A 13,944-nucleotide genomic window follows, 5' to 3' on the forward strand; every position below is an offset into this window, starting at 1 on the left:
GACAAGAGAGACCTCTGGGGATGTGTCCACACTGCAATAAAAGATTGGCAGCACAGACACCCCTGGCCCTGGTTAGCTGACTCAGGCTTGCAAGTCCCAGGCTGTAGGGCTATAAAACTGCAGCACAGACATTCAGGGTCAGCCTGGAGCCCGGACTTTGAGACCCCGCGACAGGGGGATGATCTCAGAGCCCAGGCTCCAGCCCCAAGCCCAAACATCTACACTGCAATTTTACAGCCCTGTAGCCCAAGCTCCACGAGCCCCAGGCAGCTGACTCAAGCTCTGCGACTCAGTGACACTTTTTTTATTGCCGCGTAGACCTACCTTAAGCCCAGGCTCTGACTCAAGTTTGAGCCCAAACTTCCCTTCTGTCCACGCATCAATCAGGTCAGACCCAGACGCTAGAACCCTGCTACGAGGGGTGGGTCAGAGTACCACTGTGATTCAGGTCCAACCCTGGTCATTTTGCAGTGTGGACACGGGTCAAGCTGCAGACTCAAGTCAGAAGGGCTGCATAGTGCAGAGTGGACATGCATGGCTGTGAGACCTGCATCCAGCAATTGTAAACCGAGGTTTATAATGCAGTGTGGATGCTCAAGCATGAGCTTGGAATGACCAAGTCCACAAGCCCAGGGTTTACAGTGCAGTGTAGACATACCTGAAGTGCTGGAGTCAAGTGCCACAGGAATTAGATGAGCACTCCTTTCTCTGAGTCTACCCAGATCAAGGCCATGGCCTGGTGCTTGAGGATGTTGCTGCAGGTACTGTCTTTCAGATGAGCTGTTTGCTTAGTGGACATTAATTATACCATTACAGATTGTGCAAGAGTACATATGCTAATACCAGTGTCTCTCTGAATTCCAATTTAAGCAACTGCATTGTGCCTACCCAAAAGCTCCATATAGTTTCTGCTGGCTACTATATTCCTCACTTCAAGTCCAAAATGGTTCATAGGGTTGATGTGCGCTACCAAACAGTTTAAATGTTTTGTGCAGAAGTTGCTGTATTTCAGTAGTGACTGAAGTGATTCCTATTGTTATAGTGAGAGTCACCAGATGGTACTATTAAACAGTCTTACAGATTACATATATTTTTCTTAGTGTGTGAGCAAGGTTTTAGTCTGTGAAGAAATGCTGTATTATTGTATGTTTTTAATATGCTGTGGTCCTTTTGAGAGATGCTGCAGCAGATAGAGTTTTCTCTCTCCATTATTGTCTATATTTGGAGACAATTCTCAGAAGAGAGTAGCTTCCTAGGAGCAAAGCAGTCTGGGCTGAGATTTCTGGAAGAGAGGATTGCCTGCATGCTGTTTGTGACCATCTCTGTTCCAGGATAGGTGTATATAGGTAAATAAACCAAGTTACATTTAGAACATACCCAGACTCTGCACTATAGTTTTCTCCTCCGGTAGGAAGCTGACTTGTAAGGCCCTGTAATTCTACCACCCAGCAGAGGGGTGATGCTGATGTCGGAAACGGGACACTGGTGTTAGAAGAAGGGGCAGCACCATACCTAAAGCTAGATAGATTACAGTATGTGCAATGAATCCAGAAAGGGTGTATATCAACCTGAGATCCTTTGAGAAGAAAGCTGCTTTATAAATATAAAATCATTATCATAGGATGATGTTCTAGGAAGGCAAGCTGTACATTGCATAACCTATGTTACTGAACTTATGTCATTGTTTTCTTCCTCTTTAGTGGCTCTGAAATCTTATCTTCAGTATGTCTGCATCAAGGTATGTAAGGTACTGTATTGCCTTTATTCCATCCATGGAGAAGGCGAATGACCTTGTGGTTACTGGGACACAGAATGCCTGGGTTCCATTCTCAGCTCTGCTACCGACTGACCATGTGTGATCTTGGGCAAGTCACTTAGGCCTAGATCCATAACAGACCTTAGGCATCAGCATTGCAATGCCTGACTCTTTGGCTATGTCTACGCTGCACACCACGGGCAGCGGCGTGTACATGTAGCTACAAGCCACAGTGAAAAGCAGGCTTGTCCACACAGCAGTATGCAGCCTCACCCATCCGTGAAAGGCCCTGGGAAGGACGAAGCAGCAGGGAAAGGCTCCTGGAGCCGGAAAGTAGCAGGACACTACACTGCTAAAAATAGTGGTGTAGATGGGGGAGGGATTGCTTAGGCATATAGAGTGCCATATGAGGTATATACCCACAGGCTTCAGGCATGTCTTCACTCACCTATGCAGTGCCTCAGCATCTATACCGCTATTTAGACCCATGCTATGTGAGCGTGCAGTGCACATACTCGATGGGCCGCCACCAGGAGTACACGGTGTAGACATACTTTAGCTGCCTTGCTGCCCAGTGAATCCACAGCTGCCCATTCTCCCCGTACAATGCATGGGGAAAGCTAGGTGCCTAAGAAAGGGATTCATAGAAGCCAGCAAGCTGAGACCCATCCTTGACTAGCCAGTAGCCTGAGAGCTAGGGCAAGCTCCTGGGAGGTGGGAAACCTGTGTTTGAGCCTCTGCTCCAAATCAGGCATAGTGGAGAGTAGCTTCTTTCTACCAGCCTTTGTCCACCTTGTCTATTTAGATTATAAACTCTCTCAAATAGGGACAGTGTTTTATTCTGCGTATGTTCAGTGCCTACCACAACAGATAAATAATAATCAAGCCTAGGCTACCATGACAAAGTAACAACAATCTTCACTTAAAACTATATCACTGGGCATGTGTGCATACAAATAGTTTAAATCCTTCAGGTGATTCTTTAAATTTACTCTTAAATTACAATGAAAAAAAATCAAAATGTTGAGTCCATTCGAGGGGCAAAGGCTGTTAGGTGGAATAACTATGCAGCTTTCAAAACATGTAGCAGAAAAATTCTCATTTACTTATTAACAAATACAATAGCCACCATGATCTCAGCAGTGATCAAAGGACATAATTAAAAGTGAGAGACCAAAATCAAAATATAGGGCCTGCTCTTCCTCCCACCGGAATCAAAAGGGATTTTTTCCATTGATTTCAATGGGAGTAAGACTGGGTCAATATTTATACTCACTCCAACAAAACAAACTAAACAGCTTCACATTGTTGATGGTATTTTTCCCATAAGCTAGAAAGCTTGTGCACAATGAACTAAATTAGTGCAACAGTCTCAATTTTTTGGCATTTCTGGATATATAAAAAACCAGTTGCATGTTATTACAGTAATATTTACATAAAGCATAACAATGTATTCAATAGCTGGGTTAGTAGCAGTTCATCTGCATGATATCTGTCTGCATCATTGCATTTAATTCTGTCCCAGTGCACCTGAAGCCATAAAATGATGTAACCATGAAATGACGGACTGCAACTGCACCTCCTTTTACAGTTCTATTTATGAAGTCTGATGACAAAAAAAAGTGTAACAGTCAGGCAAGTAAGAAAAGCAGAATGAGATACATCTAAAATAATATGAAACAATGATGTGTCACAAAGTATATCAGCTTGAAAATTTAGTCTGTCAAGGAAGTGGACACTTAATTATTATCATTATAAACTAGAACTAATTGAAAGTGAAGATCCCTTTTTTATCTAGGACTTATGAATTTTAAGTAAGTTACCTATTAGAATACAACCAACGCTATGAAAATCTAAACAGATTACCGTTCTTCCAGTAAGCTTTCCTTATGCAGTTCTAGTTTCTGCTCTTGTTTTGAAGCATCTGAATGAATATTTCTAGCTAATGGCTAAATTCTCTTCCATATCTTGAATCAAAGAGGCAAGGAATATTTATACTTTGTTATTCCCTTAGAGAACGGATTTATTTAAGACAATAAAATCTGCATCTACTTTCAGATTTAGTCTCTTCCCTGCATTCCCTCACTGCCACTTATGAATGTAAAATTTAAAATAGCTGGAACTATCTACGGAAATAAATATAATTGCACAGATTGTAAAAAAACGTATGGCATACGCTAAATGCTACTGATTTACGAGAGTCATTTTTTCACCTTCATACATTACCAATATTTACTAAATCACAGCTGAAAATGCATTGAGACATGGTTTACCACCATTATCCCTTAGGTTCATTTAGCTTTTAGACCAGCTTTACATTGGTCCATTGTACTACATGATAGATGGTACCTTCTAATGAATTTATGCCGGTTCTTTCTAATGTAACCATCTTCCCCCAAGCTACTTGAAAGATCTAAAATCATTTAAATGATTTCACAGCCGTCAGTGCCGTAAATAAAGTCTTATAGTTGATGTGCTTCAGAAGAACAGGTCTGCGTTTCTATGAATTGCTTGCAGGTGTAGGATCCTGGAGAATCCAAAGTGTATTTTCAGTAGAGTCATAAAATTCTTCCCCTCCCCCCCCCCTTTTTTTTTTTTAATTAAAAGTGTATAGTTCTGCATGGGGAAATCCTGCATCAAGAAGTGCCACCATAGTCAAAAGAAGTATTGCCCTTCTAAGCTCACTAATTTTGTAAGTTTGAAGTGTAAAGTCTACCGTATTCTCAGGAAAAAATGGGACTATGTAAAATAGAAAAGGACCACAGCTGCAAATCCCATTGTTCCAGCAATGACACACAGGTTTATCCTTTGCTATCGTGTTACCTACAAAAGGAGAGAGAGAGAGAGAGAGAGAGAGAGAGTTACACACATAGAAACTATCAGAGCAATGGTGATAAAACTGTTTTGTTCCTGCAAAGAAATTATTTAGATGAACACATGTTAAATGATTACATTACATTCAGCATATCTATGTATTGCATATTACTTGCATGTAACCAGAAGTCATATAAACTAGTATAGAGTACAATGCTATTTGGCAATAGAAGGAAAGATTCTCAAAAACACATATTTACAGTTAGACTCCTAATTCCCTTTTCCTGGGAATAAGATGCCTGCGTGCCATTTGTGCCTTTGAAAACCTCTCCCTATGGCATTATCTTGTATAGCACCTTTCTTTAAAATGATATCCCAGAATGCTTTACAGAGCCAGACAACATGAGGCACAGTTAAACACTAAAAGCACGAGAGCCAACCTAGCGGTTTAGGGAGGGAGAAAAGACGGGTTTTCAGATAAATGTGGAAACCAGATGGCGCGTCAATGACGCAGAGAGATTCAGGGCTCTGGAAGGCATGAGCTGCAGAGTGGAAGGCACTTGCACCGCTAGAGCGATCATGTGTAAGGCCTCAGAGAGGAGGCTGATGCTAGGTGAGTAAAGAATGTGAGGCAGAAAAGAGACAGAACATACAGAGAGTCAGTAAGGCCAGCGGAGCAAGTCTGTGCAGTTTCATAAATAAGGAGGGTCATTTTGAACTGGATTCTGGACATGGGCAATGGAAACTAGTCGAGTTTAGAGATTCAATATCTTCAATATGTTCATAAATAATTTGGATAATGGCACAGAGCAATACACTTATAATGTTTGCAGATGATATCAGCTGGACAGGCTTGCAAGCACTTTGGAGGATGGGATTAGATTTTAAAATGATCTTGACAAACTGAAGAAATGGTCAGAAATAAATAGGATGAAATTCAATCAGGGCAAATGCAAAGTCTGAACTTAGGAAGGAATAATCAATTGCACAAATACAAAATGGGAAATGACTGCTTAGCAAGGAGTACCGCAGAAAAGGATCTGGGGGTCATAGGATCACAAACTAAATAGGAGTCAACAATGTAATACTGTTGCAAAAAAAGCAAACATCATTCTGGGCTGTATTAGCAGGAGTATTGTGAGCAAGACATGAGAAGTCACTCCTCTGCTCAGCACTAATAAGGCCTCAACTGGAGTATAGTGTCCAGTTCTGGGCAGCACTCTTTGGGAAAGATGTGGACAAATTGGAGAAAATCCAGAGGAGGCATCAAAAATTATTTTAAAATGAGGAAAGATTGAAAAAAAATGACTTTGTTTAGTCTGGAGAAGAAAAGACTGAGGGGAGATGTGATAACAGTCTTTAAGTGTATAAGAGGAGGGTGATAAATTGTTCTTCTTAACCACAGAGGAGAGGACAAGAAGTAATGAGCTTAAACTGCAGCAAGGGTGGTTTAGGTTGGACATTAGGAACAGCTTCCTAACTGTAAGGATAGTTAATCACTGGAACAAATTACCTAGGGAGGCTGTGGAATCGCCATCATTGGAGGTTTTTAAGAATAGGCTGGGCAAACATCTGTCAGGGATGGTCTAGACAATACTTAGTCCTGCCTCAGTGCAGAGGACTGGACTAGATGACCTGTCAAGGTCCCTTCCAGTTCTACATTTCTCTGATTCTGTGAGTCAATGTGGACATGCTCCTATATCTGTGTGAGAAGGTGGGCAGCAGCTTTCTCCAGGGCAACTTGAGAAAGCCTTGGAGAAAGGAGTTGAAATAGTCCAGACTAGAAGGTGGAAGCATTGAGGAGGTCAGAGGAGTTGGAGCTGAGGCAGTGGCAAACACAGACAGTGTTTCCAGAGAGGGAGATGGGCAGATTTGCAGACACGGGAGTTAAAGGAATCCTCAGACTCATGAATGACACTGAGATGATGGACAGTGGGGGCAAATGAGATGCCTGAGTTCAGAGGAGATGAAGCCCTGCTTGAGAATGTTGCTTTGCCCAGGTAAGTGCTTGTATCTTTACAAACAGTGCTTGAAGTTTAACACATGTATATACTCCCTGTTAAGTTTCCCAGAAATTTTTCAATTGCTAGCTAGCTGGTCAGCAATTAAGCACATCAAAAATCTAGTTTCTAATCACAACTAAAATGTATTTTAAAACAGCTCTGTTGGTCTGCTTTCCTTGATGAATATAAACATGGGCAGAAAGTATTCCATTCATTTTTATTTGACTTCACAAGACAATTACTCCAAGAAAGAAGCATTTACTTGTTTCACTCTCCTTGATTAGTCATTGTAACTACATCTATAAATACACAGTAAATATATGAGTGTCTCAGACTGCATGTCTGGCTACTATTTTGATGAAATTGAAAGTCAACGTAAAAAGTGATCAAAGGAACTTACTTTCTGCAATGCATATTTAGTCTGTGGAACTCCCTGCCACCAACTATCATCGAGGCCAAGACCTTATAGGCTTCAAAAAGGAATCAAACATGTAAATCGATTAAATAAACCTTGTTTTTAAATTTGGAATGGATTTAAACCTTCACAACTTGAGACATAGGCCAACCACTAAATTGTGGGCATTAAGAAGAATCTTCCCCTTTGGGCAGGTCATTCTAGAGCTGTCTATCTAGAGGTTTCTTATAACTTTTCCCTCGGAAGCATTCAGCCAGCTGCTGTGACTGGGTCACCCGGACCACTCGTCTAATCAGATACAGCTATTCCTATGTTCTCCTATTTTATATCAACTAGTGTCCAGTTTCAGTACCACTCGCCTAATGGGGAATCAAGATTTTTGTCCATTGAAGTGCTATTTTTGTCAATTCTACTTAACTCGTTTTTTAAAAAATCCTGATCGCTGATTACAACATACATAATTCTTCTCCCACAGGACAGTAATGATTGTAAAATCAACCTGTTTATTTTACAGTAAAATCTTCTACTGTACACAGTTATTTAGAAACTGCAGTGCCAGACTTCATAATTTTTTGTAACAGCCCTACACGATAGCTGGAAGCAGTAATACAAATGAATTTACTGTATATGCATAAATTAATCAAGGACATAAAATGTTTTATACCTTTCCAGTCAGTCTTGGCTGGATTAATAAAGTTTTATTATTTGAGAATTATTCTCAAGTGGCAGAATCCTAAAAACCAATGATAGTGTCATGACAACTTGGGGATCAGTACTATGAGATTTTGTCTTTTTGCAGTGCTAAATGAAATGTCACTACTACTGGGGATTTAGCACTGTTGCATTCATAGTCCCACCTCACACAGTACACCTCACAGGTTTACCTCCTGATAAAGGAATGCAGCACCATAGATAGATACAGAAAGGCCTGGATGGGTAAGCAAATTGTATGTTTGGCTGGTGAATCTTGCCCACATGCTCAGGGTTCAGCTGATCACCATATTTGGGATCGGGAAGGAATTTTCCTCCAGAGCGAATTGGAAGAGTCCCTGGGAGGTTTTCGCCTTCCTCTGTAGCGTGGGGCACAGGTCACTTGCTAGAGGATTCTCTGCACCTTGAAGTCTTTAAACCACGATTTGAGGACTTCAATAGCTCAGACATAGGCGAGAGGTTTATTGCAGGAGCGGGTGGGTGAGATTCTGTGGCCTGTGTTGTGCAGGTCAGACTAGATGATCATGATGGTCCCTTCTGACTTTAATATCGATGTGTCTATGTATATGAATACAGAGCATAAGCAGTAACGTGTCTGCATTGTCCGCACGCAAAATACATTAAACAGAATAACCACAAAGAAGCAGTGATCTATCAGAGTTCATACTAAGAAATGTGCATTGCTGGGCAGCTCATTGGGTGGCCTTTCTTTTGAAGAAGCTATTGTCTTGTGCCCAGAAGGAAATGCAGCCTGTCACTGGTTCAAGAGGATCCCAAGCTTAGGTGACATTGAAACATAACGCTACTTATTCTTCATCTTTGTATTTATATTAAAGCAGTGCCCAAAGTCCTGAGTCAGAATTAGGGACCTCATTGTGGCGGATGCTAGACATACACTTATAGAAAAGCAGTCCCTGTCCTCAAGAGTTTACCATCCAAAAGGAGGGAGAAAAAAATTCCAAAGGGAGTGGAAAAGGGAAAAAGCATGCACACAGCATAATCAGAGCATTAATTCCAGTATACCTATCTCTCTGTATTTCTATCGATAAGTATTTGCCAATATATGAATTCACACATCTGCCCATTTAAGAAAACAATTTTTTCCCCTCACTGCATTTTACAATGAACATTTCTTATATTTAAAATATGCTAGAACAAGTGACGTGCACCTGTTCTTTGCATACCCTTTCCATTAAATGTCCCTCCAGAGTGGTCTGCTACAGTGCAGAACTTACTCCACGCCCCAGCCAAGGAAAGGAGGGGCTTCACGAAACAACACTAGCTTTCTCAGGGATAAACTCTGCCCTCAGTTGGACCCCAATGGGTTTGGGTAGGTCTAGGAATTCACACAGGTCTAACTGAAGGCAGAATGATTTGCCCCACTCTGCCTTTCTGAAGACATCCCCATGGCCATCACAATGCATTAGCCTATTCTTTCGTTTGCTGGTTGCAGGGTGTTTTATTTTAGGGATAATAATATAAACAGCACCTGCTGAATTTGCCCCACGCCAAGCTCCTGCTGCCTCTTTTCACTGTTTATGAGCCAGGCCCTTCAAACACTCACAAACGTCAGCAGTTACACTCAGATGCCTGGTCAGTCCCACTGAAATCAGTGGGAGCAAAGGAAACCAAATGCATTGAAGTGCTTGCAGCACCAGCCCTTATGTTATTAATCCTGGCAATGTTCCTAGTTTGGCCTTTTAACCCTTTCCTTTGTTCATTTTTAAAGCCATTGAGTATACCTAACCCGTGCCTAATTTTTAAAAATTATTTTAACTTGCCTTTTACTAGATATATAGAGCTAGATCCCTCACTCATGTCAATGGGGGTAGCTCTGTTACTTCCTATATATAATTTCTACTTTCTCCAGCTCACTCCTTTGTTTGAAGTCATCTCTCCTCATTCCATGTCTGACTTACTGCCTGATCCCATGAGAGCACGCCACTTCTATGGACTTTAACACAGATGGAAGATAATCAGCAGTTTGCAGTAGGAGCTTAGCAACTCACAGGAATGGACCCATCCCCCCGCAATCCTGCAATTTACAATGCACTGTACATATGGACTGTCAATTGCAAGATCCGGGCCAGAGATGGTAAGCTGCGGGAGGCAGGGGTATGGCAATGATTTATATGTTTTTACCAGGACTATAGTATTACGCAAATATTAATTTTTAACAATTACTCTAACCTTGAAAACAGCAGCAGTGTTTTTCAGACTATGAATTGTACCTCTCTACTTGGGTATTTAGTTAGCCCATCATCATGGGATCTGGGTTGTTATCCCCCAGCTAATGACTACTCACAGTATCACATAACATTTGCCTGATACATTTAATTTTTTCTGATCTAATATAGAATTTATTATATCCTTTCACTACTGTGTGAAACAGTCATTGTCAAATGGAATCTGGCAGCAACATTTGCTTATTAACTCATAACCAACAGCCGAATCCATTCTCAATTTGAAGCGATGTGGAGAGGGGTCAAAGGCTAACCATTTAACTTTACAGGTTGTTGCCTGCTATTTTCACAATGTATTTAGCCACACAGTCCACTATGTGTTGCCAAATCTTAGCTCCTTGAATTAATTTTAGCTTGTTAAATAGTCAGAGGGATGAGATATTTGCCTCAGTCAGTGGTCATTAGTTAGGAATCTGGGCTTCCTAACTAAGACCTTGGCCAAGACATTAAAAAATGGGCAGCTGAAGGTAAGCCCACAATTATGCCCCTAAGTTGGTGGGCAGACCTTCCATGGTGCAGAGAGCTTTACAGCTCCTCTCAGAAATCAGTGCAGATCCTCCACACCTTCGAAAGTCAGGTCACTCATTTTGGTGTCTAACCACAGAGTCGGGAACCAAACTTTAGTCAGCCACTTGTGAAAATCTTGGCCCTGCAGTCTCATTTTGCAAGTCAAGGTCATTATCCTGCTATCAATACAAGTGAGCTGTCCTTCCTCACGCAAACAGTCTGACCTCCAGGGGACTGTTCACAGCAGCATGGTTTATTCACCGATCAAAGGCTGAAGAGTTGGGCCCAAAATGAATTTGGTGGGCTTGCCTGACTATTTGCCCGTGACAATGACCCTCTCTGCTGACGGGCACAATAAGGCATGCTCAGCAATCTGTCCTCAGGACAGACCAAGCCCGGCCAGAAGGGGCAAATCCTGCTCCTGCCGTAGGGCACTGGTGACATCCTGCCGAAAAGGGATGAGAGGGCAGGATTTTGGGGAGACAGTGCAGGAGATGCTAACCCCCATGCGGTGCAAAACTCAGCTCTCTGGGAAGACTTTTGAGTTTGAGGCAGAGCTAGCCACGTGATAACCCACTAGGAGGATCCTAGCCCTTCCTCCGTTGAGAATGAGAGAGGTGCTAGGGATGTGCAGGCCCTAAATCGGCCCTCTGCCGGATCAGTATAGCACCCAGCTAATTTAATCAAGCTAGGTGCTGGAGAGGGGAGTATTTGCTCCTCAGCTAAGATCCAGCTGGGAGCAACCACACACATCACTGTTTTAAAAAAACCCAACACTGAAGATGGCGAGACTGATGCTAACTGCGGAGCAGGGGCAATGGAAACGAGCGCATGTTGTCACCAGACTGTCACCTTTAAATATAGAGAGACAAGGTGGGTGAGGTAATATCTTTTATTGAACCCACTTCTGTTGGTGAGAGACACAAGGTTACACGGATAAGAGCTCTGGGTAAGCTCGGAAGCTTGTCTCTCTCAGCCAGTTAAATAGAAGATATCACCTCACCTACCTGGTCTCTCTAATATTCTGGGACCAACATGGCTACAACAACACTGCATATCTTTTAAATATACACGCTCTCTGTACTTGCCTTTGTGGTTTTGACTTTATTTCCGCTGCTGCAAGACCAGCCTGAATAGTCCGGTAGCACTTTACAGTCCTCTCCATCCAGGCAAGGATTCATGCGACACCACCACTTCTGGATGACAATGGAGGCTAGAAACAGAAACAGAGCACAATCTTTTCTATTCAGTTGATCGTTTCAGCTACAGGAAAGTGACCTGTGAGCCACTTATTTGTTTAAAAATTATAGTGTCCTGTTCTTTTTATATTTAATCTCGCATTTATCCATTCGGCGGAAAATGTATTCACCATGATTAACCAGTCTGCAAAGACCTGATTCTAAAACCCTTACTCGCATGAGTACTGCAGTCCCCTTGAATTCCCTGAGTTGAGTTATTTATGCTAGCCAGCGAACGTTTAAGTTGCCCTGGCTTCTTGCCTATGGATGTTAGCACTTACAAGTTTGTCTACACAGTGCAGTAATGCACACCAAAACTAGTATTAGGTTAGCAGGCACGAGGGGATTTTTGTACACACCACCAGGGTGGACACAGGCCGGTTAGTGCGCAGCACATTGGTGTGCGTTAGAAGTCACACCCCACTGCTGAGCATTACTGAAGTGTGTAGCCAAGTACTACTTGTCCACAACTGCTGCATCCATGTCTCAGGATAGACAGGATATCGGTTCCATGATGCTGGTGTGGAGATGGACGCTTAGATATCATGGTGATAAACTACCTTAGCTAGACAAACAGGTGTCAGAATGGCAGTAAGGATCATAGTTAGGCTTCAGTCCTCACACCCTGCAGCTGACATGGTCAGGAGGAGGTTGGGGCTGAAGTGGTACCATCTCTTTCCCAGTTGTGATGGACTGGGCATGGCTCATGGTCTTGTCTCTAACCAAAGAACTATCATCCCAAGCAGGACATGCAGGGACTGGGAAGAATTCTGGCAATTACTTCCTTATGACCACTCCAATCTGGTCTGAACTGTTAATGAAATGGATTTCCAAGGGAGCCCTGAACCCAGCCACAGCTGATAGGCCCAAAAACCTAGTGACAAGATGGAGAGTAAATGGCACAAGCAGATGATGCTCACATCAGTGTAATACAATTAATAAATAAGAACAGCAGCAGCTAATAAGAATATCACACGTGCTTGCTATGAAAAGTGTACACTCAAATGGAGTCCATCTGTTGAGTGCAGGATAGTAAATGTTTAACCTGGATGTATGTGCTAGGCTGGAAGCGGCTCTGTCAGTGGGTAAGAAAATATAATGGCTCAGACCTTTGAGCTACAAGAGTTCTCTCAGAGACTCACATAGAACAAAGACCCAGAAGTGGGGACTCTATTTTAATACCATTGAAAAAAAACCGCATAGGAATAGTTAACTAAGAATCTACTTTCAATTGCATCCTGTAACTCTTACAGTAGACTATTATACTTTATGCAGATTTAACAATTTTCTACTCAACACAATTGGTCTCCGACTGTGCTTTTTAGTTTTACAAAAGTAGCCGTGACTTCTTACTAATGCAAACAAACAACAGATATATTTTGCCACAAAATGTTACAAACTTTTGCAATGCGTTCCTGACTTAACATTAGTACTGTAGGTGGGATTAACCAAATCACAGAAAACAATTTGGAAGACATGGGTCTGCAATTTTACATAATCTAACGTGGATTGCAAAATAAAATAAAGCGACAAATGTTGATTTCGTTCCTTTGCACTATTTTACTATGTGCACAAAATACTGAACTTCATACTTAACAAAGTACCTTGTTCTAAAGAGATGTACAAAAATAACACAGTTTACTTCATGTAAAGGATAAACAATTTTTCATTAGTCCAAAGGTACTTTCCTACTGCTGCAACCGTCAAATTAGGTTAACGAACAGCAAGCTGACACTGGAAGATTCAGTTGCTGAAATGCTGATTCAATTACTTATTTTCGAAGGTATTCTTTCAGTCTAGGTGGCATTTAGAGGCATCTGTGGACTGAAAAATACCTTTTTGGAATAACAGTTTGACTTTTGATACTTTCCATTCAACCTATCGGATATATAAATGAACAAATACATGGTTCTTGTCACCAGATATTTGCTTCTACTCCAGCTGATTGATTATTGATTGACTAATTTGAATGAAACTTAACTGTGCATCGTGGTACTTTAGAGATCATTTCCATTCTGAGTTTATTACCAGCTGATCAGTTTGTTTTATATCTTTGCTATTTGCCAAAATTCTGATTTGTTTTGCATGCTACATGTATTTAGGTAAGCATGTATTTCTAAGTACAAAGTTGTTTCACTAACCGAGCACAGATTCTCTCTATTAACCTCCCAGTTTCCATGTACACGTGCAATTATTTCTTTTCTTTCATTGTTCTATCCAGCTTCTTTTTTGTACTGAGAGCAACCATTATAATTAA

At 41.6% G+C, this 13,944-nt stretch overlaps 1 protein-coding gene across 5 annotated transcripts in view; it reads right to left on the bottom strand.

The window, feature by feature from the left end:
* Positions 1–4,436: 4,436 nt before the first annotated feature.
* TAFA4 (TAFA chemokine like family member 4) overlaps positions 4,437–13,944 on the bottom strand; it is a 109,298-nt gene continuing 99,790 nt past the window's right edge. For all 5 annotated transcript variants that reach the window (XM_048858770.2, XM_048858771.2, XM_048858768.2 and 2 more), the window contains 2 exons: positions 11,538–11,662; positions 4,437–4,579 (listed from right to left, as the gene is read on the bottom strand). In XM_048858770.2, the coding sequence (XP_048714727.1) occupies positions 4,568–4,579; positions 11,538–11,662 (137 nt within the window). In that variant the 3' untranslated portion in view covers positions 4,437–4,567. The remainder of the gene's footprint in view (positions 4,580–11,537; positions 11,663–13,944) is intronic.

This window comes from Caretta caretta, chromosome 7 (genome assembly GCF_965140235.1).
Source record: "Caretta caretta isolate rCarCar2 chromosome 7, rCarCar1.hap1, whole genome shotgun sequence".
Taxonomy (NCBI): Eukaryota; Metazoa; Chordata; order Testudines; family Cheloniidae; genus Caretta; species Caretta caretta.